This window comes from Equus quagga, chromosome 9 (assembly GCF_021613505.1).
Source record: "Equus quagga isolate Etosha38 chromosome 9, UCLA_HA_Equagga_1.0, whole genome shotgun sequence".
Lineage (NCBI taxonomy): Eukaryota > Metazoa > Chordata > Mammalia > Perissodactyla > Equidae > Equus > Equus quagga.
In genome coordinates, this window is record NC_060275.1 from 58,709,345 (window position 1) to 58,734,215 (window position 24,871).

General features: G+C 48.5%; 1 protein-coding gene across 1 annotated transcript in view; it reads right to left on the bottom strand.

Annotated features, from left to right (window-relative positions):
- The window catches only part of APCDD1 (APC down-regulated 1), a 33,436-nt gene that overhangs the window by 2,622 nt on the left and 5,943 nt on the right, over positions 1–24,871 (bottom strand). The window contains exons 2-4 of the mRNA XM_046672065.1: positions 17,908–18,091; positions 14,562–15,093; positions 934–1,255 (exon numbers count right to left, since the gene is read on the bottom strand). Of these exons, the coding sequence (XP_046528021.1) occupies positions 934–1,255; positions 14,562–15,093; positions 17,908–18,091 (1,038 nt within the window). The remainder of the gene's footprint in view (positions 1–933; positions 1,256–14,561; positions 15,094–17,907; positions 18,092–24,871) is intronic.

Sequence of the window (24,871 nt, forward strand, 5' to 3'; positions counted from 1 at the left end):
AATATATTAAACACAAGCCCAGCACTTGTACAGTTCTGCTTTTAAAGGCCCTCTCAGGGGACTACATTCTGGGTATACCACAAGAGCTCTGGGAAGGAATCAAAGACAGCTGTTTTCCTGGACCTTCTATCAGAGGTCCACCTTCCTGGAGCAAATCTTCCTTCCTAAGAGGAGGGCTAAGTTGTCCTGGGATTTATCTGGGTTAGAGAAATATTCTATATTAAATAGACTAAACATGGACTCCCGTCCTGGAAGGGGTCACACCAGAACCTAGGCCGTCCCTCTCGGCCATCCCAGGGCTGACATCATCTTACAAAGATGTCCAAGCTTTACAAAAACACCTAGAAATAGAGACCACAAGACCGCCCTTGCTGAAAACAGCATGGCGAACCTCAGCCCTCACCTCCCCAGCTCAGGGGATCGCTGTGTAGCCCAAAACTCCCACCTCCGAGCGCACGACACTGTCTCAAGTGCACAACAGACTCAGGGTTGGAAATGACAACTCTGAGCACCTGAGGTATGACTGACCCCTGCTCTTCACTGCCCACTCAAGAAAGCACACTGCATGCAGCAAGTAAGTGTGGCATCATCACAGGCCCGCTCAGCATCTGCCACGAGCTGCGCATAAAAGGAAACACGCAGACCTGAGACTCCCCTCCTAGTAACAGACTCCTTGGCCGCCCCTGACGCGGGCCGCAGTGTGCGCTGCTGGCACCGCGCCCTCCACCCTGGCTGGCCTGTTCCGAGCTCAGGGGCTGCTGTGAAGGACAACTGTGCTGCAGAAAGTACTCCCTTATCTCCTTCCCCACGTCTCTAGCAGAAAAGCAGCCCTTTCCCTCAGGCTCTGCTTCAACAAAAACGTCACAAAGCTGCTCACCGTCCCTGTCCCTCGCCCACTGGGCGCTCACTCGAGAATGGAGGCAGGAAGCCTACCTTTGAACACGAACTCCGTGCCTCCCATGACCCTGGAGGAGTGCACGCCCCGGCTGTAGCGGCCCTTGGCATAGATGGTGAAGGTAGGGTGCTTGCAGACGGGGTCGGAGTAGTGGTAGTAATGCCCTTCCCAGGTGTTGTTGTTGTCGTGGAAGATGAAGTGGCGCGTGAGGAATAGGACTTCGGGCCGCACCTCACAGCGCTGGCTCACCCACTCGCCATGCAGGCCCACGGTCAGGTCAGCCTTGGGGGGCAGGAGGGGCGGGCGGTGCTCATCCGACCGGTGGATGATGCGACAGGCTATGCAGGCGTGGTCATGATTCTGAAGTCAAGAAACAAGCACAAGGAAAGACCATCATCCTCATGACAGAGTAGTGTACATGCACTTCCTTCAAACGGGGCTCACCACAGCAGACTGGGCAAGGCACCCAGGGCACCATCTCCTGTCACCCAGGTACCTAAGAAGCACCTGGAGCAATGGTCTTGTGCACAGATGGGGGGTGGGGAGGTGTGCACATAGTGTGTGTGCATGTGTCTCTGTGCTCACAAGTGCACGCGTATTTAGCTGACATTAGAGACTTGCCTAAATATTTCAGCTGCGACATGGACTCTCTTTAGAATTCTATTACGTTTTCAGACCACATGTGCTGGACACTTGATTTCAAAAAGAAAGGCTGGCATCACCTCACATCCATTAGGACAGCTACTATCAGAAAATACAAAACAGAAAATAACAGTGTTGTTTCATATTCCTCCACAGTGAGGAGGTAGAGAAACTGGCACCCTTGTGCACTGTTGGTGGGAATGTAAAATGATGCAACTGCTGTAGAAAAGAATTACTGTATGATCCAGCAATTCCATCTCCGGTTTACACCCAAAAGAATTGTAAACAGGGTCTTGAATGAATATTGGTTCACTCACGTTCTCAGCAGCATTATTCACAATAGCCCAATGTGGAAACAACCCAACGTCCATCGACAAATGACTGGATAAACAAAATGTGGTCTATCCATACAACAATACCATTCAGCCTAAAAAAGGAAGGAAATTCTGATACATGTATAACGTGGATCAACTGTGAAGACACTATACTAATGAAATAAGCCAGACACAAAAGGTCAAATACTGTACGATCCCACTGATAGAGGTCCCTGGAATAGTCAAATTCAGGGACACAAAGTGGAAGGGTGGGTGCCGGGGGTTGGGGGCGGGGAAACTGGGGAGTTAGTGTGTAATGGGTGCAGAGTTCCAGTTTGGGAAGATGAGAAAGTTGTGAAGCTGGATGGAGGTGATAGTTACACAACAATGTGAGTGTACTTAATGCCACTGAACAGTACACCGAAAAATGATTAAGATGGTAAATTTTATGTTATGTATATTTTACCAGTTAGATTTTTTTCATTAAAAAAATTACACGACACACAAAAGAAAAAAGACAGCATTCCAGTTCCTCTGGCTGACAAGCGGGGCTGTCTAGTAAAGGCAGGGGTCTTTTCAAAGCCGGGAGGGAAGGACAAGGCCCGACAGAAGGCGGGAGCCACAGGCGTCTGGGAAATCCGCGCACACACCCTCATCGTTGTGTCCACTGGCCTCTCCATCTGGGAGGCTGATAGGCTCTTAATTAGCTTCCTGCTTTACAGCTCTAAGCCATTTAATTAGTGTGAGATAGCCGCAGCTCTGTCTTTCAGGAGCCTCTCTTGCTGAGCCTGTTTTCTAACACTCACACAGACCCTGGGCCAAGGGCTATCTAGGCTTGTGGCTTAGAGACTGCCAGCCACGTAAATGCTGTTTGCCTAGAGGTCTCGGAGCTCACACAAAAAAGGCAAGGTCTGGAAGTCAGGAAATCCGGGTTCACGGCCAAACCTGTCACTGCCTGGCTGTCTGACCTAAGTCACAGGATACCTGTGAGCCAGGGGCTGCCTCCCCCTGGACGTGGGGACCATCTTTCTGCTGGTCTCCCTCCCACCTAGAGTGTCATAAAGCCACCTAGGCTAACAGACACTGGCCACGCCAGAAGCATGACGCAAATTGGATCAGTGCTATGGTGGGAAGGCGACTTGTATCTCAGTGTTCAGGTAGACAGCTCGCAGACACCCAGCCCTGTGCGCCCCCTGCCTAGAGGTCTGTGGGGTGCAGCGGCTCACTGGTGTGGCCTCAGGCCTGCAGACAGGGACCAACAGGCAACCACCAAGGGCAGGCTCGAACTTTCGAAAGCTGGAAATTCAAATCTCCAAGGCTTTTTCGTTTCCAGCGCTCACTCAATGTGAGGTTGCTGTGGTGGTTGATGGTTAGGTGCTCTGCTGTCTTAGAGGAGGACAGCAGTGGGAGAAGAGGGCTCCCCTGCTGCCATCCCCCTGCATTCTCCTCCAAGGAGAACTCAGCGCTATCTTGTTGCTGTGCTCCCTAGATGAGCCCAGAGCTGTAATTTATGGGAGAGAAGGCTTCCTTTGCTAACGTCGTTTGGCTTGTAGACAATGAGACCAAATGGGCAGCTGCAGAGTGAGAAGAAGGCAGGGTGCTCACTGTCCTGGGGTCCTGGTGCTTTTGTTGGCCTATGGTTTCCTCCAAAGGGCTCTGTGGGGCACACAGGAGAAACTGCTCTGCGGCCTGTGGTCAGCAGTGAGCTGCTGTCTGCAACCTACAGCGAGCAAATGGGGAGGGAAGAACACCTGCACACAGCCCATCAGGACCGAGCCTAAGTGCACAGAAGGAGGTGGTGCGGGCCAGGGCCAGGGCCAGGGCCAGCCCCCCGCTTTTAGCAGCGACTGCTGCTTAGCAACTGGTGACCCTAGGCAAGTTATTAATCTCTGTTTCAATGTCCTCATGTATAAAATGGGATCATTCTACTTACTCACATAACTGCTGCAAGAAATGAACAGTAGATGAAAGTGGTTACCACCCAGCGCAGCAGCACCACTGCGGGGAGGAGTTCCTCAGAGCGGCGGACCAGGCGGGGACGCACGTGTGCACACGGACAGAAGACGAAATAAACGGCATGTCCCCCCTAAATGTGCAGTCTTTCGAAAGTGCGTTAGGGTGAATAAGATACAAATTTAGTTAAGAAAGCATCACTGAATTTAGTAATTTTGCCACTATGTGTTTTCTTAGCAAATTACTAGGAGGTGAAGGTTCCACATTTTTTACCCTAAAAGGGAGTTCTGACACTCAAAAGTCTGGGATGGAAAGTTAATATGACGTCTGTAACATGCCCAGCACAAGGCTCCTGCACCCAGGAAGCAGCCCCATGACCACCAGCGAGCATCATCACCGTCAGTAGCTTCATCAGACAGCACCTGCCGTCCCTGCCTGGCCCACACTCTGATGGAATCAGCCCCCTACTTGGATCCAGACCTCTGAGATCTCTCAGACAGGACAGTGGTATTCTGGTGCCGGTGTCTATGAGCAAGGCCACTGAGCTGTTCAGCAGACATCCGTGGAAAGAGAGGACCCTCTGGAGCACATGTCAGGTCAAGGTAAGAAGCATGAGCCGGAAGGCTGCCACATTGCCATGAGGAGCTCCGTGCTACTCTTGCCGCTCAGCAGCTGGCAGAGAAGCCTGCTAGTGACCCCACCCACTTGCCAGGCAGCTCCCAAACCATGCAAGTGGACTGCCTGTTTACTTATGTGCCAGCCCCGCCTCCACTGCCCTACTTCCCATTCCCCACAACTTTGTTTGCTGTCTGTAATTTGGGAATTTAAAAACATCAGTTGTGACTACTTCATTTCTGGCCATTCTAAGATGCTTCTCAATCCCTGAAAAGATTTGTTTCCTCAAATACCAGTATCAATTCAGGAACTGCCCAGAAAGCATCTTAGATAGGGCAGGGAAAGAAGGCGTCTTAGTTCTTACAACAACCACAGCTGGGGTATGTCAGGCTCAGGCTGTTCCAGAAAGGCACCACGCCCAGCTGGCAGTATGTGGTGTTCACTTGGTACTTTTCTTTAAGAACAAAGGGACAGGGGTCCTGAGCTCCAAGATGAGGACCTGGCTGAACTCTGGTTGCTTTAGGCATATGGTGGCCTTGGGCTGAAGTGTTTCTGTTCGGCGGCAGAGAAAAGCAGGACAGATAGTTTTAGGGAAGCTTGCTGTCCATCAGTTGGATCTGTGAGAATTTAGGGAGGGAGTGAGAGGAACCTGGCCTTTAGGTATTGGTCTTGCCAAATTCCTAAACTAGTTACATTTTTTATTGTGGTAAAATGTGTATAACGTAAAAACTTACCGTCCAAACCATTTTAAGTGTACAGTTCAATGGCATTAAGTACATTCACAGTGTTGTGCAACCATCAGTATCACCACCATCCATCTACAGAACCTTCTCATCTGCCCAAATTGAAACTCTGTACCCATTAAACACCAGTCCCCCATTTCCCCCATTCCAGCGCGACAACCACCCTTCTACTTTTTGTCTCTATGAATTTGACTACTCTAGGTCCCTCACATAAGTGGAATCATATGGTATTTGTTCTTTTGTGAATGGCTTATTTCTCTTAGCATAACGTCCTCCAGGTGCATTCATGTAGTAGCATGTGCCAAAGGCTGAGTAATATTCCACTCTGTATAGACCATATTTTGCTTATCCATTCATCCCTCAGTGGGCATTGGGGTTGCTTCCACCTTTTAGCTACTGTGATTAATGCTGCTGTGAACATGGATGTACAATCTATTTGAGACTCTGCTTTCAATTCTTCTGGGTATATATCCAGAAGTGAAATTGTTGGATCATATGTAATTCTATGTTTAACTTCTTGAGGAAGTGCCATACTGTTTTCCGTAGCAACTATACCATTTTACATTCCCACCAATAGTGCATAAGGGTTCCAATTTCTCTGCATCCTTACCAACAATTGTTATTTTCTTTTTTTGATAGTAGCCATCCTAATGGGTGTGATGTGGTATCCCACTGTAGTTTTGACTTGCATTTCCCTGGTGATTAGTGATGCTGAGCATCTTTTCATGTGCTTATGGGCCATTTGTATGTCTTCTTTGGAGAAATGCCTATTCAAGTCCTTTGCCCATTTTTTAATTGGGTTGTTTTGTTGTTCTGGCTGAGTTGACTAGTTACTTCTTTTTGTTTGTTTGGGGTTTTTTTTTTGCTGAGGAAGATTAGCCCCGAGCTAACATCTGTGCCAGTCTTCCTCCACTTTATACGTGGGATGCCACCACAGCATGGTTGGCAAGTGGTGTAGGTTGGCACCTGAGATCTGAACCTGCGAACCCCGGCCACCAAAGCGGACTGCACCCAACTTAACCACTACACCTTGGGGCTGGCCCAACTAGTGACTGTTTTAAACAACTCTTTAGCCGGCATGAAGAAACCAAACATCATAAACAAGGGTGGGATTTTTGGCCCTCTGTGCATACTGTCAACAAGGGGACAGTTTTAGCCATGGCTGGATAAGGGGGACACCTCTCTGTTTTGTGGACAGATTGTGCTCTTAAATCCCACCATCCTGGGCTTGAATAAAAACCAAAAGACCTATAGGGACAACTATGGTGGAGCAGAAATTAAGGCCTATATATTGTTTTGGCTCTAAAGTTTCTCTTTTCCAAGATGCTTTTCTTGAACAGTAGCCTTTGAAAATGAATAAATGGGAGGAGTTTTCAACATGAAGAGTGATTTGTACTGTGAAATATCATTTGCTTTATGAAGTTACTCTCTTTGTTCCACGATCCGGTACATGATTCTCATGTGAGGAGCTGTCCTGTCCCAGGCCCTCTGACTGGGCTTCCACATCATTCCCTTCCCCGCATCTCAGAAAGGGCCGGCGTAAAGCCAGGGTTTCTGCATACAAAAGATCTGAAGGTTAAAGCAGGGGGACTGGAACATGCTTCAGTGTTGCCAATCTATGAAAAGCTTCAATTCCGAAGAGGGGAGAAAAAAGATCCCTCCACAACTAATCTCTTAAAAAAATCAAGCTTATTTTAAAAATGAAAAATCGACCTTGAACTTTACGAGTGAGTAATGTTCTAGGCAGAGTGGGGTTCTGCCCACTGTGCTTCCGGATTCCCGCTCAGCACCCTGGTCACATGTTAAATGACCGCAGCTTGCATGCACAGAACGTCTGATTCTGAGGAAGTTCAAGTACTCATCTGCTTCAGCTTCACGGCCTCCCAGAGAGCACAGTGCACTTTACCAAAGCACAGAGAGACCGAATAACGTGGCTCAGGTGACTTTACAAGCCAAACATAGAATCTGGAACATAACTTGGTCCTGGGGCTTGCTGAGTGCTACCTCCTGGCCCCAGGCTGCCTTTAGGCTCAGATCCTGCAAAGAACACACATGTCCCTAACAACGGCTCCAGTGGCTGGAAAGGGTCTTCTCTGACGGACGACTGGTGGGGGTTCTCCAGGCTTTCTCCCGTTCCCTGCCAGTATTTATTTCTGGAGAGTTGGAGCATCAACAATATTTGCTGACTGCATCTTCCTAGAGTGGGAGAAATTACTTGATACGATCTTGTTTGTGTATAGAGAGGCAGGCTGAATAAAACATTTCTTCGACTCAAAGTTTTGCTCAAGGAGGAGGAGAAATGGGAATAGACGTTGGAAACTTCCTTTCATAGAGTTCTGTTCCATGGGGTAAAAAACACATTAAGTTTCTCAGAAAGAAACCTGCCATGGCCAGTGACGGATGTTGAAGGCTTTTTTGACATGTGTAATTCAACACGTGTTCGATTACATTTCTACTGCAGGTATTCCTACACGTCCATCCTTCCCGGGTCTTCTCCACTTCACTATAAGTTCTTTGAGGCCAAGACCAAAGCACTCTCCCTTTTTCCTATTTCCCGTGAGACGTCCAGGAGACTGCAGTGGGTATGAGAAAGGTTCATGACTGACAGAAAGCTGTCCCTGGGTATTTAAAAATATTAGTAGAGTGGGCCAGCACCCATTACAAATGACAAGAGCTGCCACCCTTGTGGGAGGGGCCTCTTGGGGTGCTTTTCAGTTCCAGGATCCTAGGAGTTTATAAACTCGGGGCTCATTCTGACCACCTGCAGGAATCAGGATGATTCCACTTTCAGAAGGAAGCAGGGTGAACAGCTGTGTGCATAGCTGTTAAGTCTCTTTAACTGCAGCTTTGGGGGCCACCGTCAGGAGCTGGCAGTCTGTCTGCCCTGCAGTGCAGCATCTGCTTCCACAGGGAGGGGCAGCCACGCCAGCCCCACACGTCACGCTTACTCCGCCTGGTCACTGCCTGCCGGGAGGCAGCATGCCCTCTGAGGGCAGAGGATTTGGCCTCACGGAGATACTGCCCAGCAACCCAAAGCCTGACACAAGGATCCATGAAGGGTCCTGAGCCAAAAGGACCATGGGAGAAAGCAAGAAAGGTGGACTGCCAATTCCTCGGGTTTTGTATTCCACTGCCAAGTTATTAGGGGGAGCAAAAGTCAGCTGAAAACTCTTCTGCATCTAAAGTTAAGAAGGGGACTTCGTAGGTCCTCGGGAGCAACACTACATTTCTCAAAATGAGTTTTCTTAGAAGTTTAGAAACTAAGAAGTTAGCTCACAAAGCCCTTTCCTGTTTTATGAGATACCAGTAAATCACACAGAAGAGAATTCTGCCTCCACCTCGCCCATATAGACACACTAGGCACAGACCCAACAGCTAGATAAAGAGAACTATAATAAGCTGATTCTTTAATAGAAATGACATTAAGGATGGTTTCAGGAGAAATTCTTTATCTTTACTTGTTTGATGGTTTCTTCTACTGTTAATTTAAATTCCTTTCGATAGTTAAACTAGACTCATCCTAATAAATAAATTTGCTGTAAGTGCAGGGGACCCCCTGGGCTGGCGCATTGCTCCCGTCTCCCCACAGTGCTGAGCCAGCGCTCCCACATAGTAGGGGTGCACACAGACCTTCTGAACGGCTGCTTTCCTGCACGCCCAGGCTTCTACTCTGTCAAGAAATTGCCTTTTAAGGGATGAAATGTTTACCACTGGCATTGTCTCTGACAACAAGTATTTCCTGGTCAGCTAACTCCTTAAACAAAGCAACCTCACATGCCTGTTTATCTGCTGAAAGACTCTGGAATCAAGAAATATAATGAACTGTTTCTGCAATAAAAGTGTATGCCAGTGGCTGTGTGGTGCAGCAATGAGGTGACATTTCATACACTGGCCCAAATAAAACGTCCACACAAGCAAGCCTTTCAGGGTCAAGACCCCATCATCTGACCCCTATTGACAGATCCCTTTATTCCCACAACATGCAACATCTGCTGCCTAATAGTGAACACCGAGCCCCAGCGAGCAGGTCACAGTGCTCTTCAGGAGTCACTCTCAATGCAAGATGGGCTCCTGAAACTGTTTTAGGTCTTGACTCCTTGGACCTCCGGAGGACCATCTACCACCTCTTCCGTCTCCCATCACCTCTGCAAATCCGTCTCCCTTCCCTCCACTGGCAGAAAGAGAAGGGATACAAATTCCTCCACAAGCACTTGGTTCCTTCTACTGTAATTCCTGCGACACCCACTCCCCGAGGAGCCACGCTAAGCCTAGGAGAGACACTTCCTCTGCAGAGCCATCTCCTGGGGCTGGGCTGAAAGGTTGCTGCCCACGGCCACCTGGTCCAAAGTCCCTCTGATGACACAGATATCAGAATGTCTCACAGTTACTAAGTATTTTTTCACATTCTCTGAAAAGGCTTGGAAAGGCAAGTTCCCTCAAAAATAAATGCTCATTCACAGCCTAGAAGTTTCTACAGAATTTAGGAGAGAAGGCACACAAGGACCGCCTTCTTGGTTTGCAGTGCTCAGGCCCGCTAAAACACTTTGGAGCTTTGCTTCCTCCAACGTGCAGCCCGCTGCTGTGAGCGCGCTGGGCAGAGCAGTTAGGATACACGCTGGGGAAAGTCGTCTGGTGTTCAGACAACCCCTTTGATTTACGACCCTGTGGCTAAATCAGCGCAGGATTTTGGAGAAAGACCAATTCCATTTGCTTACAAGTCTGGTCCTGAGGCTCTGGCGCTTCCAACAACCCCGCAATCATTTGCTTTTAATTACTGTTTGATTCTACCACGGAAGGAACGCACCTCGCTAACCCGTCCACTGCACAGGAACCCAGGCAGAGGGGAGCGTGGCCCTGATGTGAAACTCGATGCAGCCAGGCAGCCTCCTCCAGGGACACTTGAGGCGGTCCTGGTCTCTTAATGAAGGGCAGCCACTTCCATCCTGGAAGAATCTTCCCAGCACACCTGATTCTCTTCAAACACGCTTATTTGCCAAAGGACGCTGAACCTCACAGCAAAGCTGTATAAAGCTTAGAAAAACAAGTTGATTTCAAGTGTCTATTTTTACATGGTGTCCCATTTCCAGAGAGGCTGAGACTAGTGGTTTCAAACTCAATTTAGCATTTAAACTAATTTCCAGCCAGGCCTCTCCGGAGCGGCAATTAGGAAAGAGTTCAAAGAGGGAGGGGCGTGCAGTCTCTCCAGAGGGACAAGGGACGCGCTCCCTCCCTCCCGCCAGGGAGCACCTGGGGCTTTGCATTTGCTGTGTCTGGAAAGGCACCAAGGGCAAGTCCACTTCTTCCTCCTCAGAGCGATCCTGGGGAAGGATCTAAAGCCTCCTGACAACTCTGCTGCACAGTGCAGGCCAAGATGCATGAGGCCAGGGACAACATGAGAAGAACGGGCCCTTTCACTCCCAGAGCCACGTGGACCGTGGGGCCCTGCCTTGGAAGGAGCCCCCAGCCAGACCAGCCGGCAGTCCAGGCGGCGGAGGGCACACGCCGGGCCCTGGACGCCTGCCTGCCCCCTCCTCCCGGCCCTGCTGCCATCTTCAGCTGTGGCCACAATAGTCCTCTGAGCCTCAGAGTCCTAGCTTTTTAAAATTTATTTTAATTTTGTGTGGTGATTGTGTTTAGGTCATGTAAAATCATGACACAAATTGGAAAAGGTACAGAAAGCTATGCAGTGATGCGTCCCTGTCCCACTGTCCCAGCGACTCAGGTCCCTTCCTCAGAGACAATCGTCGTTTCCCCCGCACCTTTCCAGAAACACGGGTTCCTTGGTAAATGTTTCTTATCTTTCTTTTTCTTTTTAAAGATTGGCAGCTGAGCTAACAATTGTCATCAACTTTATTTTGATTTTATGTTTTTCCTTCTTTTTCTCCCCAAAGCCCCCCATTACATAGTTGTATATTCTGGTTGTGAGTGCCTGTGGTTGTGCTATGTGGGACGCTGCCTCAGCATGACCTGATAAGTGGTGCTAGGTCCCTGCCCAGGATCCAAAGCAGTGAAACCCTGGGCCGCCAAAGTGGAGTGCACCAACTTAACTGCTTGGCCACGGGGCCAACCCCTTATCCTTCTTTTATTCTTCTTCTTCTTTTTTTTTTTTTTGGTGAGGAAGATGGGCCCTGAGTGAACATCTGTTGCCACTCTTCCTCATTTTGCTTGAGGAAGACTGGCCCTGAACTAACATCTGTTGCCAGACTTCCTCTATTTTGTATGTGGGATGCCACCACAGCATGGCTGGACAAGCGGTGTGTAGGTCCATGCCTGGGCTCTAAACCCACAAACTCCAGGCCACTGAAGCAGAGCACACAAACTTAACCACTATGCCACTGGGCCAGCCCCCATTCTTTTATTCTTTACGCAATGGTACCACACTTCTCCTGCTATTCTGTACCCTTCTTTTTCACTTAACAGTGTGTCCTGAATAATATCTAAGATCCAAGGTTCTTTCCACTTTTAATATTTCTTGAATGCGGAAATCAGGCCTAGTGTTTAAAAAATTTACTTCTTAGGAATCTGGGTAAATGTTCCCTCAACTGCAGAGGAGGTGGTAGAACATGGGAGGAAGTGCTTTACAGCTAGCCCTCAGGAAACACTTGGAGGCCCCTGGCTGACCGTCTTCTCATGCCTCCAGGAGCCATCTGCCCAGAAGGGCTTCCTACTCCAGGCCTGGGGAGGCGGGAGCTGTCGCGGGGCCCTTTCCAACGCCAGACAGCATTCTGCACATCAACCCAGTCAATTCTTCTATTTTTACTATTTTTATAGACCAGAAAAACTAAGGCTCCAAGAGGTCTTAAAGCCCCACAGCTGATGAACCAGGACTGGACTCCAGGGCTGGCTACCAACTCCGAAGTCCATATTCTCCCCAATCTATCCAGACGGTGTTAAAAACAAAAAGCAACTCTTCAACTTTTTTGCTTATAAAAATTCTAAGGTCAGCCTCACAATGGGCATCCTTAATCCCCGTGCCAACGTTTAATAACTCACTTTCAAGACAGTCTTCCTCCAGGAGCCACAGGCGTGTGCCTTTGCTCCCCCAACAGACGGGCTGTGTCTCGTGAGGGACGCTGAGCAGAACAAGGAGGCCCTCCTGCAGGACCAGGGCTGTGTGAGAGTCTCAGAACACTGACTGGCCCTCTCAGACCTCCTTCTGAGGAGCCAGGCCACTCCCAGTACACAGTGAGTTGAGGGGGCAGACGCAGAGGCAAGAACAGAAAGGTGGGTATGCTTCATCCTTTTTTTCCAGTCCTAGAGTGAGCTTAAGAGATCGAAGAGCCTACATGGGTGTCAGCAGGTGAGGAAACGGACTCTGAACCTGAGTCGGTGCAAACGACCAGCCAAGGTCAGGCAGGGAGCAGGAGTGCGGTCCTGACTCCAGCCCATGATGCCCCTGACTCCGCCTGGAGCCATTTGCCTCCTTTCTCAGCCCTGCCTCACTGCATCTGGGCTGTCTGGCTGCTCCTTAGTGTCTCCCTGGAGGGTGCACAGGGACAGCGGCCTCTGCTCGGTTAGCAGACCTTCATAGAGGCTCAGGGTGAGACAGGGGCTGGTGCTGTGGGCTCGCACGGGGTTTCTGGATTATCTGTGGACCATTTGTATTCACGACAGGTGTACCTCCCATTACAGAGACAATTTAAAAGCTGGCTAGACTGCACTCCAAGGAAGCCACATGTACGTGCGCCCTCCCCTTCCTTCTGCTGCTGCCTCACACCAGAGTTCAAGAGCATGCTGTTCAGCTCAGCACTCAACGCTGACTGTGGAGGACGCTACCAACCGAAAGGTCCCGCCTGGAACTGGAAGCCGGGTATCCCTATCGGTTTTCCCAGGAGATGCACTAAAGCCAGCCCAGAAAGCACGCCCACTCCCAGGTGCCTCCCTGCAGCCGATTCTCCTCCTGATGGCTTTGCATCGACGTGAGGAACGCAGAGCTGCGGCCCCCCGACCCAACTCATCCTGCAAGAACCCCTAAGATCCCGCAGCCACCGGGATGGAGGCTGCCCTCTCCCTCTCTGCCCTGACTCACCGTTTCCTCCTCCGCGGGCCTGAACCTACACCGCGGAGCGAGCGCGGAGCCCCCGGCACGCGGCCCAAGCGCCGGGAGCCCAGGGGCTGCAGGGGGTGGGGCCCTCAGCCCTCAGTCGGCCTCCTCACGTGGGACGTCCCCGACGAGGCGCAACTTGAGGAAGCAGCCTCCCCCAGGCAGGCTTCCTCAGCAGATTTTCCAGTTACATAAAGGCACTGTCCTTACGCGAGCTCACAAGTAACGCAGATAAGGAGAGCGCACTGCGTGGTCTCGGCAGGGACAGCGCTCTGTGCTGTGTCCACCAATCATGAATGACTTAGGGGACTAGGAAGAGAAACGGTTTTTAAAAACGAATAAACTGCCAAACAAATGTCAAACAGGCCCTGCAATTAGAGTTGCTGTCTTGAGGATTCCAGAAAAGCCAAGCTGAGTGGGGAGCCACTCTAGAGAAAACGGCTGCCCCGGGGACCAGAGCCACAACCCCACCGGGCCCCGCCCCACCCGCCTCCAGCTTCCCCGGCTGCTGCTGTGGGCACGGGGGCGTTCCCCCCACACCGATCCTGAGCCTGTGGGAAGGAAATGCCTTGTGGGTTCCAAATACAACTGCTGGACCATCGTTCAAGAGAAGAACATTAGAAGGTTTTAATCGTTTCCTGCCGGCTCTGTGCGCCCTCCTGATCGCAGGAATCGACATTTCACAGAGTCACATGGAAAGAGCCTGGGGTCTGCAGAAGGAGGTTTGGGTTCAAGTTCAGGCACTGAAACTCACTAACTGGAGACCTTCGGTAGGAGAGTCAGCCTCAAGCCTTAGCCGCCTCTTCTGCCCAAGAGGGTGAGAATATCTGCCCTACAGGATGGCTGTGAGGACTGAAAGCAGTACTGTGGGTGGGAAGTCTTTACAGGGCCCACAGCACTGCGCTGTGCCATCAGCACTGTCCCTGTCACCTCCTCCAGGCCGGGGCCACCACTGCTGCTGTGTCTCTCCCAAATGTGGCTAGAACACCTCCACGCTTCCTCCATGCTCTCCTCTGAGAATCACAGAGGAGGTTCCTGGAGTGTTCAAGCTAAAAGGAGCCTCAGGAACTTTCTAAGACCACTGCCCTTTCTAGCCCCTTCCACACCACCAACCCGACTCCCACCACCCGCATCAAACAGGAAAACCCAGGCCCCCATCACTGAGCAAGCTGGTGCAACCCAGGTCTCCTGACTCTGCTATGTGTCCCCCAAATGCTTCATCCCCTCCACCTGGCAGCAGCCTACCCAGAAGGCAGGGCTCCCCCTCACTGGCCCCGTGACCCCATGGTCAGGCCTTCACGCAGGGTCATTCATCTTGCTAAATACAGAGGAAACCGCAGGCCTGTGGGAGGTACCTTGGCATTCTGCAGCGGGGGCTGGTAGCTGGACGGCCGGTAGAACACCCTCTGGGAGGCATCGGTGTGGATGTCACCAAGGAAAAGCTCCTCTACCAGGTGGTCCAGGTTGTGCTGCAGGTGCTGCTTCTCCACCCGGATGAGCTGCAGCTCATGCATGGCGAAGTTCACCGCCCGGGTACACTCACAGCCATTCTCCTCCCGCCACAGGTCGTAGGGCGCATCCCGCACCCAGGCGCCTCCCGTGGGGACAAAGCCGGGGCACGTGTGGTTCACCAGCTGGCCGAGCCGCTCAGCCACCGCCTCCGTGTGGCAGATGACCTGGACGTGGTGCAGCTGGTAGTCGGCCTCGGTGCCCCCGCGGATGATCCAGGAAGCCTGGCGCAGGCGGATCTTGCCGCGGATGACGAGCGTGTAGGTGGGGCTCGTGCAGCGGTTGCCACCGTAATAGAACTGGTAGGCCTTGAAGGTGTTGTTGTGGTAGAATCGGTACGACCTTGTGAGGAACTCGGGGCCCGACCTCACCTCACAGCTGAAGGAGAAAAGGCAAAGCAAAGACGTGTTGAAGCCCAAAGCCTTGAGGAAGAGATTCATTACAGTGTTAAGAAACAATGGGAATAACAACAAAATGTTTCCCCTGGGCCAGACACTATTCTCGGCCCCTTATAGACACCAATTCATTGAGTCCTCACAACTGTCTAAGAGTTAGGTAGGTATTATTATTGGCCATATTTAACAGATGGGGAAATCAAGGTACAGGAGATTAGGGGACATGCCCAAGGTCATGGAACCAGCCAGCATCAGAGCCAGACCACGAATCCGGCTGTCTGGCTCCAGAGCCTGGGCTCCTAATCACTCTACACCAGAAAGTCCTTCATTCACTTTACTAACAAGCCAGCAGGGCAGAAACCTGCCATCCTCAGTCCCACCTGTGGGCTTAAGCTACAGAGAAATTTCTTTCTTTCTGGTAGGATCAAGAGTATAGTGCTGGCCTATAAAAGGAGTTCCCTTAAGCTAGTTAAAAACAGGTGGTTTCCTAACACTTCCGTTTTATGGACCTTGTCTAGAGCAGACAGGTGCCAGATGCCCCTTGTCCTGAAATGGAATCCAGTCTCGGGAAGTGTCACTTAGAGGCAATTGGAAATTCACCCTCCCATCCAGTCAAAAATAATTTTCCCTCTAGCAGAAAAATAGAGGCAATTAGTGAAAGCACAGCTAACATAACAACAGAAATAAGGCTCCTTTTGTTTGTGCTGTTGACAATGACAAAATGTTTTTTCTGTGGCATTAGATAAATGCTAGATTCCTAGGCCAGAAACACCAGTACTGGTCTACAGAGCACAGACGGCTCGGCAGGTTTCAGCTCAGGCCCGTTCCTCCCACCACTCCAACTGCAATCACTTCATATACGAGCAGCACTGCCCACATCAGGGAGGCGGGGGTGCGGGATGGTTCTTCACTGCACTGCCAAAGAATTCGTGTGTCCGTAACCTTTAGCTAGATCCTAGTCTCAGGTACATCATGACTTCCGCCTCATCAATTTTTGGCTGAAACCCAAAAGGCCAGTGGTTCTCAAAATTGCTAATATTTCCATTTTTTAGTTAACAAACTGGTGAAAGATAAATACTATTTAGAAGTGGGCATCTTTTGCTAGGTAAAGATTGTCAGCTGATGTCAAATAACACTGTATGCACATAGAGCCCTCAGCAGAACTTTGAGTATCCATCATCTGTGAAAAAGGAGAGGAGACCCTAGATGTCCCCCCAGGGAGAGAGAAGTTCACTGTGAGCAGTAACAAATGTCTGCTGAGGTTTAGATAAGAAGCCACTTCATCATAATATGTTATCTAAGCACTGACGATATCAACAGATCTCACGTACATTGACTTCTCCATCATCCCTGCCCTGCCCTTACCCTAGCCCCCGTCCTCTCTAGCCGGAACTGGTATAACAGCTAAATTGGTGGGTCCCAAATCACTTTTTCTACCATCCATTTGCCACACAGCAGCCAAAGTTGCCTTTTAATGAAGTGGAATCGTCTTAAACATGGGCCTTACTTGAAAACTCTTCAATGGCTTTCCCACTTTGTTATATTAAAAGTCAAACTCAGAGAGGAGACCCGGCCTGCAGGTGCCTGGGCGCGGCCCCATCCTCCTCGCAGCCTCCCTGGGGCTGCTCTCCCTGGTTTACCACATCAGGGCCACAAGAGCTCCGGTCACTCATTTCTCCAGGCCAGACTCTGCCGGTTCTTCCAGAAGGACAGCTCTTCCCTCAGTCTTTGCACAGCCAAGGACATCTCAGCTCCAGTGTCCTCTTCTTCCGTAGCCTTTCCTGACCCCACCCTTGTCCTAAAATAGGGCCCTTGGTATTGTCCTTCAGCACCTGTTGTTTTTTTCCCTCTTCTTAGTACTTCTTTGTGGGTTTGTCTGTAAAATTCCTGAAGACAGGGACCATGTCTGTTTCACTGCTATACACACAAATCTAGAATAGTGCTGGCACACAGTAAATATTTGTGCACACAATAAATATTTGTTGAATAAAATGATAAATTATTTAAAAGTACATCACATTAAGATTGTGCAAATAATTCTCATGCAGTTATTTTGAGAAACCCCATTTTAGGGGGGAAAAAAACCTTCTGGGTCTTCATCATCTTATGAAATTCCTTTTTTCTCTTCTCCACATTCATCTGATCCCTCCCCAAGGTACTCAGGAGGCTGAAGGAGAAGTGATCAGATCCCAGAGTTAGCCTTGTTAATTCTCAACAACTTAATGAGGGGAAAAATTGTAGGTCTGTCTCTAGGCTATTTTTAAAAGCTCGAATGGAAGATAAGCCAGAGCTCAAATTGGGATAAATCTCAGCTCTGCAGCCTGGAAAAGAATCCAAGAACTACACCCTGGCTAGTAGAGGTAGTCTGAGTACCTTTTAACTTACTCTTAGAACCCTGAAGCCATGTATTAAATTACCAGAATATGGATAGAACAGTCAGACCATCAGAAGCTTGCAAGTCATGTTTCAGGGTTGCTGAAACACAGACTCCTAATTTCACTTGCTAATGGCTTCTTTTTATATACGAGTGGTCCCACAGAGTTCGGTAAACAAGGACCCATTCACTCACAGCGGGTGGTTAACAGTGGAACCGTATCACCTCTGCTTTAGCTAAGATTTCTAGGTGCTTAGCTCTGTTTCTTTACCAACCAGAGTTTCAAAGAGTTGCTTGGCTCTTAGTTAGAACTTAGCACCAAAACCAATGTAGGTTAAAATCTCTATGCACCTGAGAAACCTTAAGAAGAGCCTTCCATAGACGTACGTGCTCTCCAGGCCCGCCTGGCCCTGGCCGTCTTACCCGGTGGACACCCAGTGGCCCTCGATGGCAGGCGGCATCTGCACAGTGATCCTTGCACCATTGTGGAGATGTTTGAGCATGTGATGGCACTGTGACTCCTTGAATGCCCTCCAGGCATTCTTCTCTAAGGACCTAGGATGGGATCTGCTGTCTGGATGAAGGAGGGCAGAACCCTCTCCCAGCCCTGTAAACGAAGAGTGGAGATTAGCAGGAAGGAGAGCCGGCAGCAGACAGGCATCAGGCTGGAGCAGCGCCTCTGTGGCAGGGAAATCACACTCCTGCTCCACCAGCCTTTCGCTGTCTCTGCTCTCATAGAATGCACATTCCAAAGCAGGAAGTGTCCCGCGACATCATTCCCCAACTGAGAAAACCGAGGTCCACGGAGATAACGGATATGACTTGCACAAGGTCACTTTGCTAGTTCCTCACAAAGCCTGAGCTCAAATCCAAGCATTTATGAAACAGCAAACAAGGTCGTGCATCTAAATGAGCAGCTGAGCTGTGCAGACAAATGAATGTTAACAGGGGTTGTAGAAGACAAAAATGGACGTGCTCTAGAGTCACCAAAGAGTTGGAGACGGGACTGAAGAAACAGGTAAGAAAGGGGTCATCAGGAAGAGTGGACAAGTGCAGTGACACATTAAAGTGAGGAAGGGACAGAGTGAGGAGATCAGCCTCAGTGAAAAGGACAAAGATGGAAAGAGAAAGGCCCAGGGAACAGCTCGGAAGTCTCCCAACTGTGATGTGCTCTCTGCCTTGGCTCCCATCTATTCACACCAAGTCATGTATCTTCTGGCTTTCTCAGTCTCCAAACAGATACCCTCCACAGGGCTGCCCACGGCTGGGGTGCAAATCACATACTCCGCCTACAAAGGGGGAAGGGGGTCTCATGTTCCCCAATTATCTTCGAAATCCAGCCCTTCACCCCCACAAAGTCGGCAGCAAACTAAACATACATCATAGAGCTTAAAATTGAGAGTAACTAAAGAAGCCTGCACGTTTTAATTTTCCATGGGTAAAGGAATACAAGGACCAAGTTTATCTTCAGTATAAATAGTTCGGGTTGGCCAAAATCATTACATATGCAGAACTGCTCCCAGCCTGGTGTTCAGAGTAAAGCAACGAAAACAAAAGGGGTTATAATGGGAAACCCATCGGGTGCCTCTTCGGTCACTCCCGAGTGGCTGACAAGTCCGCAGTCTTCACTGTGAGCCTGCCACACACACTCAGCAAAGAGGACGCCAGTCAGACAAACATACGAAAATACAATACGGAGGCTAACTCAACTTACTGTGGTGATCGTTTCACAATATACATAAGTCAAGTCATCACACTGTACACCTTACACTTACACAGTGTTGCATGTCAACTATATCTCAAAACTAAAAGAAAAAAATTTATTTTGAAAAATAAAATTATTAACTCTCTTGGAAAAACATAAACATACACAAAACAACTAAAATGCATGTATTAGAACGCTACGTATGAGGGGGCAATGATGTATTTTTTAATCAACATCTGAATAACTTCATAGAGAAACCATGGTTTATGAAAGATCATTTGAAAATGATAAGTTAGACCCAGAATCTAGTGACTGACAGCAACAGAAGGAAAATCTACTGGAGAAACTCAGACCCGCAGGTTGATAACCTTCAGATATTTGTAAAATAGTCAGATTTTTGCCATGATTCAGAGGGTTGGACTAATCTTTTATTGAAAGTCTTTGGCACTGAGAAGACAGAGTCTCCCCATGGAACTCTCGGGGTTTCCTTGGAGTGAGAAGCTGGCCTTGGGAGGGAGCGACAGCCTCAGATTGCTCCTGCAGATCCTAAGTGAAGTGAAGGGCAACGAGGCAGAGACACCTATGGGTACAATTCGACTAGACGAAACTGTGAAAACAGACTCTAAAACAAGATGATGATGGCTTGCTCAAATTAAATGCAACTTCACCACCAGGCACTAATAGCCAAGTCAGTGGATTCAGACCCGAGCTAGAAAAAGGGAACACTAAAACTCAGAAATCCATGTCTGGTGGTGTTGACGTTGATCCTTGTGGCTATGAAGCGAGGAGCTCCTTTCCCTGGCCCGTGCGCATCCATGGAGGGCAGGCGCTCCCACGAGAGTGACACTTGGGGTGTCCTCTCCCCACCCCTCGCTCAACCCTCCCGGAGTGAACAGCGTGCAGGACAGAGAAGGAAACAAGCCTGCTTGACTCAGCCGTGTTTCTCTTTCCCTTTGCAAAACAAGCCTGTTCTCAATGCATGCCTTTTGATCAGCTCCCCACCGCCCTGCCCCATGTAGCAAGGACCCTGCCCCTTCAGTTGTTCACTGTGGCACTACCCTGGGGGGAAAGTCTGAAACATCCAGGGATGGACTATTAGCAATCCTACCATGGACATCCATCTATACAGTGTCTCCTGATGGATCTTTATCATGATTCTCAGGTTTTAATCCCCGCTTGTCTGACACTTGTGTTGATCTCTCAGTTGACTTTGAACTAGAGGAGGGAGATGGCCACTATTCACTGTCCCTCCACCAACGCCAACAGTGGAAATCATCTGGATATAGGAAGCACTTCCCGAATTCCCTGTTAGGCAGTCCAGGAATGAAACCGTACGAGTTGCAGTCTGCTGGGTCAATTGTGTGATCAATTATAATTATGTGGCCAACTTAAAACAGAATTTAATTCAGGTCACGAGGTGTTGTGTTGGGGAAGATTCTGCTTGAAATATGACACTAAACATTCAGTAAACATGCCATCATCTACTATCAACCCAACTATGTTCCAAAACCTGACCTGTAAACCCCTTTACACCCTGCAAATGTTTTCCACTAAAGATGAAAAAGCTGGGAGGGTAGTGGACGTGGGTGAAATGTCCTCAGGAGCTGGACTGCTTGAGTTTGAAACAGGACCTGCTGCTTAAAGGATTTCATCAAATCCAAGACTTCAATGACTGCTGAGATGCACCATTATTTTACCACCAGTGACAAAAACACTTGCATTTACCTGATGACACAATGCCTTACCAGCCCTGAAAGACCCAGGAAGCATGCATGGCAGCCTCCACTACCCCAACATTTCTTCTCTCTACTCAGAGATGTGGCAGTGTCTCCTGCCTTTGGTGGCACTGCTTTACACACGGTAGGTCATCCCTTTGCTCTGCAAGTATCTCAATCATGAAATGCAAGCACAGCCTCGTCTTTTTTTGGGTATCTTCCTTTCCCAGTAACTGACCGTTACTACATCAGAAAACACATAACTGCAGTTACTCCTGCAAGGATAAATATTTGCCTCACTAACGTCAAACCAGCACCCCACGGCTCTGTTCCTAGGCCTGTCTGATTTTCAGTGTTTTCTCTTTTTAGTGAAAGTGTAATTTATAAGTGAGTTATGGAGAAAAAAACAAGCACGCTTTCTTTGAATGTTTACTCTGTTTTCAAAACCAGCCTATTTGCAGCTGTGTCCAGGTTATAAAGGCAAGGACTGCATCCCTCCTCATGACTGCTGCCCGCAGACTAACAGGGACTGGAACCCCCATCAACCAGAAGATGCACATCCACTGCGAAGATCTTACAACAGGAGAAAAATGTGTATCTTACAATTGTTGAAGCACACTATTAGCACTGTGACCTTAACCTCTTCAGACTTCAGTCTACTCATCTGTAGAGAGGGGAGAACATTAGCTACCATTTAGGTTGGTCTCGAGATTAAATAAGAGTGTTCTTTGACACAGTGTATGGTCCTCATTACATGTTAGCTGTTACTATTTTAAATAATGATTAGGCTCTTAGCCCGCCCTCAATAAGTCCTTCCTAACTAATAGAACAGTTGAAAGAATGGTAAAAGTCACTGGAGCCAGGCTCACTCTGAGCTCTGAGAAGGACAGAGTGCTCAGAATAAAGACACGGGCTAGCAGGCAGGGTTAACAGGCGGCCCTGATGTAGAAGAGGATGGGACCCAAAGCACCAGGCTCTGTGGGTGTTAAGTTCCACTGAGTTTAACAAATACCTATTCACTATTACTTTGTACATTTTAGGAGCTGTAAATATAAAGAAGAATGAATATACGTTTTTCTGACTTTGAGGCTCTTATGGTCTCACTGGCCTGGATGTCAGAGAACAAAGGTAGAGATGATGAAGGAGGGCTCTGGGAAGGAAACTGGGGAGTTCAAAGGCAGAGGGAGAGGTGACCAGGATTTGTATGGGTCCTGCATAAGGATAGTCATAACAGGAGGGAGCCTACCGTTATGCTTTTTAACCAAGGGTGGAAGAAGTAAAATCCAAGAGTCACCAATACACAAATCCTTAGGAAGCAGGAAAAGATTAAATTACTCAGGGTTCCTAGAGCAAACCTCCATTTCACTATTGCCAATGAGCCAAGCTCAGGAAACTGGCAGGGCTGTCGGTGCAGAAGAGTGTCAAAGTGAGCAGCCAGATGGAGAACTACACAGCTGGCAAGGTTCCCTCAGGACGTGGTGACTTAAAGAGTTCACACTCAGGGATGATACTGCATTTTTAGGGTGGAAAAAAGGGGTGATATTCATTGTCTTTTTATCTTTTCCCTTTGAAGTCCCCACCACCTCCACTACTCTTAGAGAGCAAAGTTACATGGGTCAAGTGAAAGCAGGAGTTGCCGTAAGGTGGGAGCATCAGCCTCTTAGGTCTGCACTCACCTACTGACAGTGGTCTCCAATATTGACTTGGCTCGTCTGGAGTGGAAAATGTGGCCAGCCTTCCTGTGAGTGCTACTTCTATTAAATGGCTGGGAATTAAAAGGTCATTTGAAGCACAAGGTCCAGCAGCAGGAGAGGCCAAGTATAATAGCTACATCCTTATACCCCAAGACTTCCTTTCCAGAATCAACCATGGTGTGCCCTCCAAGGAGACCAGCCTCAGAATTTTGGTCAACCCAGGGACCCCGTATTCAGGGCACTGCCCAGAGTATGTCAACTCCAAATTTGGGACTCAATCTAGCAACTCATTTACTCAATCAGAAAAGGCTCTTGAAGAGCAGGACTGTTCAGGCACAGAAGGTACAAACATTATGCCCTGAGGGAGTCTCAGTTGAGCGAGAAACCAGGCCCCAAATGGGCTTGTGGAGGGTCTCATAAGGACAGAGGGAGCAGGCTCTGAATTCATCCTTGGGGGGTTCTTGGAGAGGCAGCTGTGCCTTGAAGACTGAACAAAAGAGGTCTACGTAGAGTATACAGCACACTCAAACATAAAGAGGCAGCCCGAGAGATTCAGGTAGGAGGAACTGGAGAGGGTCAGGGAGGAGATCACAGGGTGGCCTAGGACAGAGGAGCAGCGAAAGAGAGGCAGGGTCATGATCAAGAGGCTGCATGTGTCACAATGAGTATAGATTTGCCGGGAAAGGTGAAGAGAAACCACCAAAAGATTTTAACAATGTGATGGCATGGTGAGAATTCCACTTTGGAAAGACCACTTCTCCCTTTTCTGGAGGGATGGGAAGCAGATGGAAGCAGGAAGATCAATTATGAAGCTTCCGCAATGGTTCAGTGTATCATTTTTGCCTGAATGAATGATAAGATGAGAAGGATAAGAGAAGGGAGCTGCTTTCAACAAATGGCAGCAACCCTGTCTTGTCATCCTGGACAGGCACTGACCATTTGTGGCATGTTGTGGGGGAAGTATTACCAAGAAATTATGTTAAAAGAAAGGAAAGAAGGGAGGAATCTATACTAATTCAACACTAAGTCTGAAGAGAAACTTTTGCAAAATATTTATATGTCCTACTTTCATATCTTAAATTATATAAGTCCGTCATCCTGGTACTAAGCAACGCAGTACCCAAGGATGGCAACTACCTATGATAACAGCTTCTCTGAGAACACCTATTATTTATAATAATAAATGTGCTTGTTACATATAATAACTTTTAAAAACCTTCACTTAATTTTATTGCTTGTGTAACTGGAAGTGTTGGCTAATCACAATATTTAGCTGTTGAAAATTCTGCCATTGTATATTGAATACAGTTGACATTATGAGCTTTCTCTGATGATTCAGGTTCTTAAAGTAGCTCAAGGTCATTGTTAGGTCATCAGTGCTGTAGGATGGTACTTGGATACAGAGGTACTGGAGTGAACAGATAAGAATAAGAAAGTATATGTGTGTGAGCGCATACAACCGACAACAACATTTTGGCTAACTGAGGATTCTAGATGTTTTAGTTAATTGAGAAGACCAGTTAATTAGGTTCCATTCATTAAGATTTTGCTGTAAATGAATCTAAGGAAGAGTATCTGAAAGGACCAAACAACAATGGTACAGGAAGAAAGTGGCTATGAGTTTTCAGGATTCAAGGTGGCTTTGGGTAAGTCATCTAATGTGTGCCCTTTTTTCCCTGTATAAAGTAAAAATTATAGTAATGGTGATAATAACTAAAGTTTGTATAACACTTGACAATTCACTCTGTGCATATATTACCTCATTTATCAAATGCTAGTTCCTATACGGGTAGACAAAGGTGAAGCAGAACACCACTCCTTAACGTGAAGTGGTCTGTCAACAGCCAGTGCGCTGTACAACTAACCCAGAAGCTCCCCACAGCACTTCCCCGTCCAGAGGAACTCTGAATACGGAGGTTATCAAAATGACTTCACTATAAAATGGTCTCCAACACCAGGGCCCCGTGGCCTGGATAAAATTATTATGACAAAGGTGGCATTTCTTTCAAGTGACTGCGGAAGAAAAAGGTAGACTCTGGAAGGAAATTGTTCAGTTGTGGCAAACAAGTTAATTCTTGAGGCCTTTAGGTACCATTTTATAGATTAGCACTTCCGGAGAACTGAATGAGGTCCTGGGGCTCTGGAGGGCTTATTCCCGTGCATGTGTGTGTGTGTGTGTGTCTGTGTGTGAGTGGTTTACTCCCATAGGATAAATCACCCACAACAGTAATCCTAAATGACTGTAGAACCATCTACTACTATCATAGTTGCAA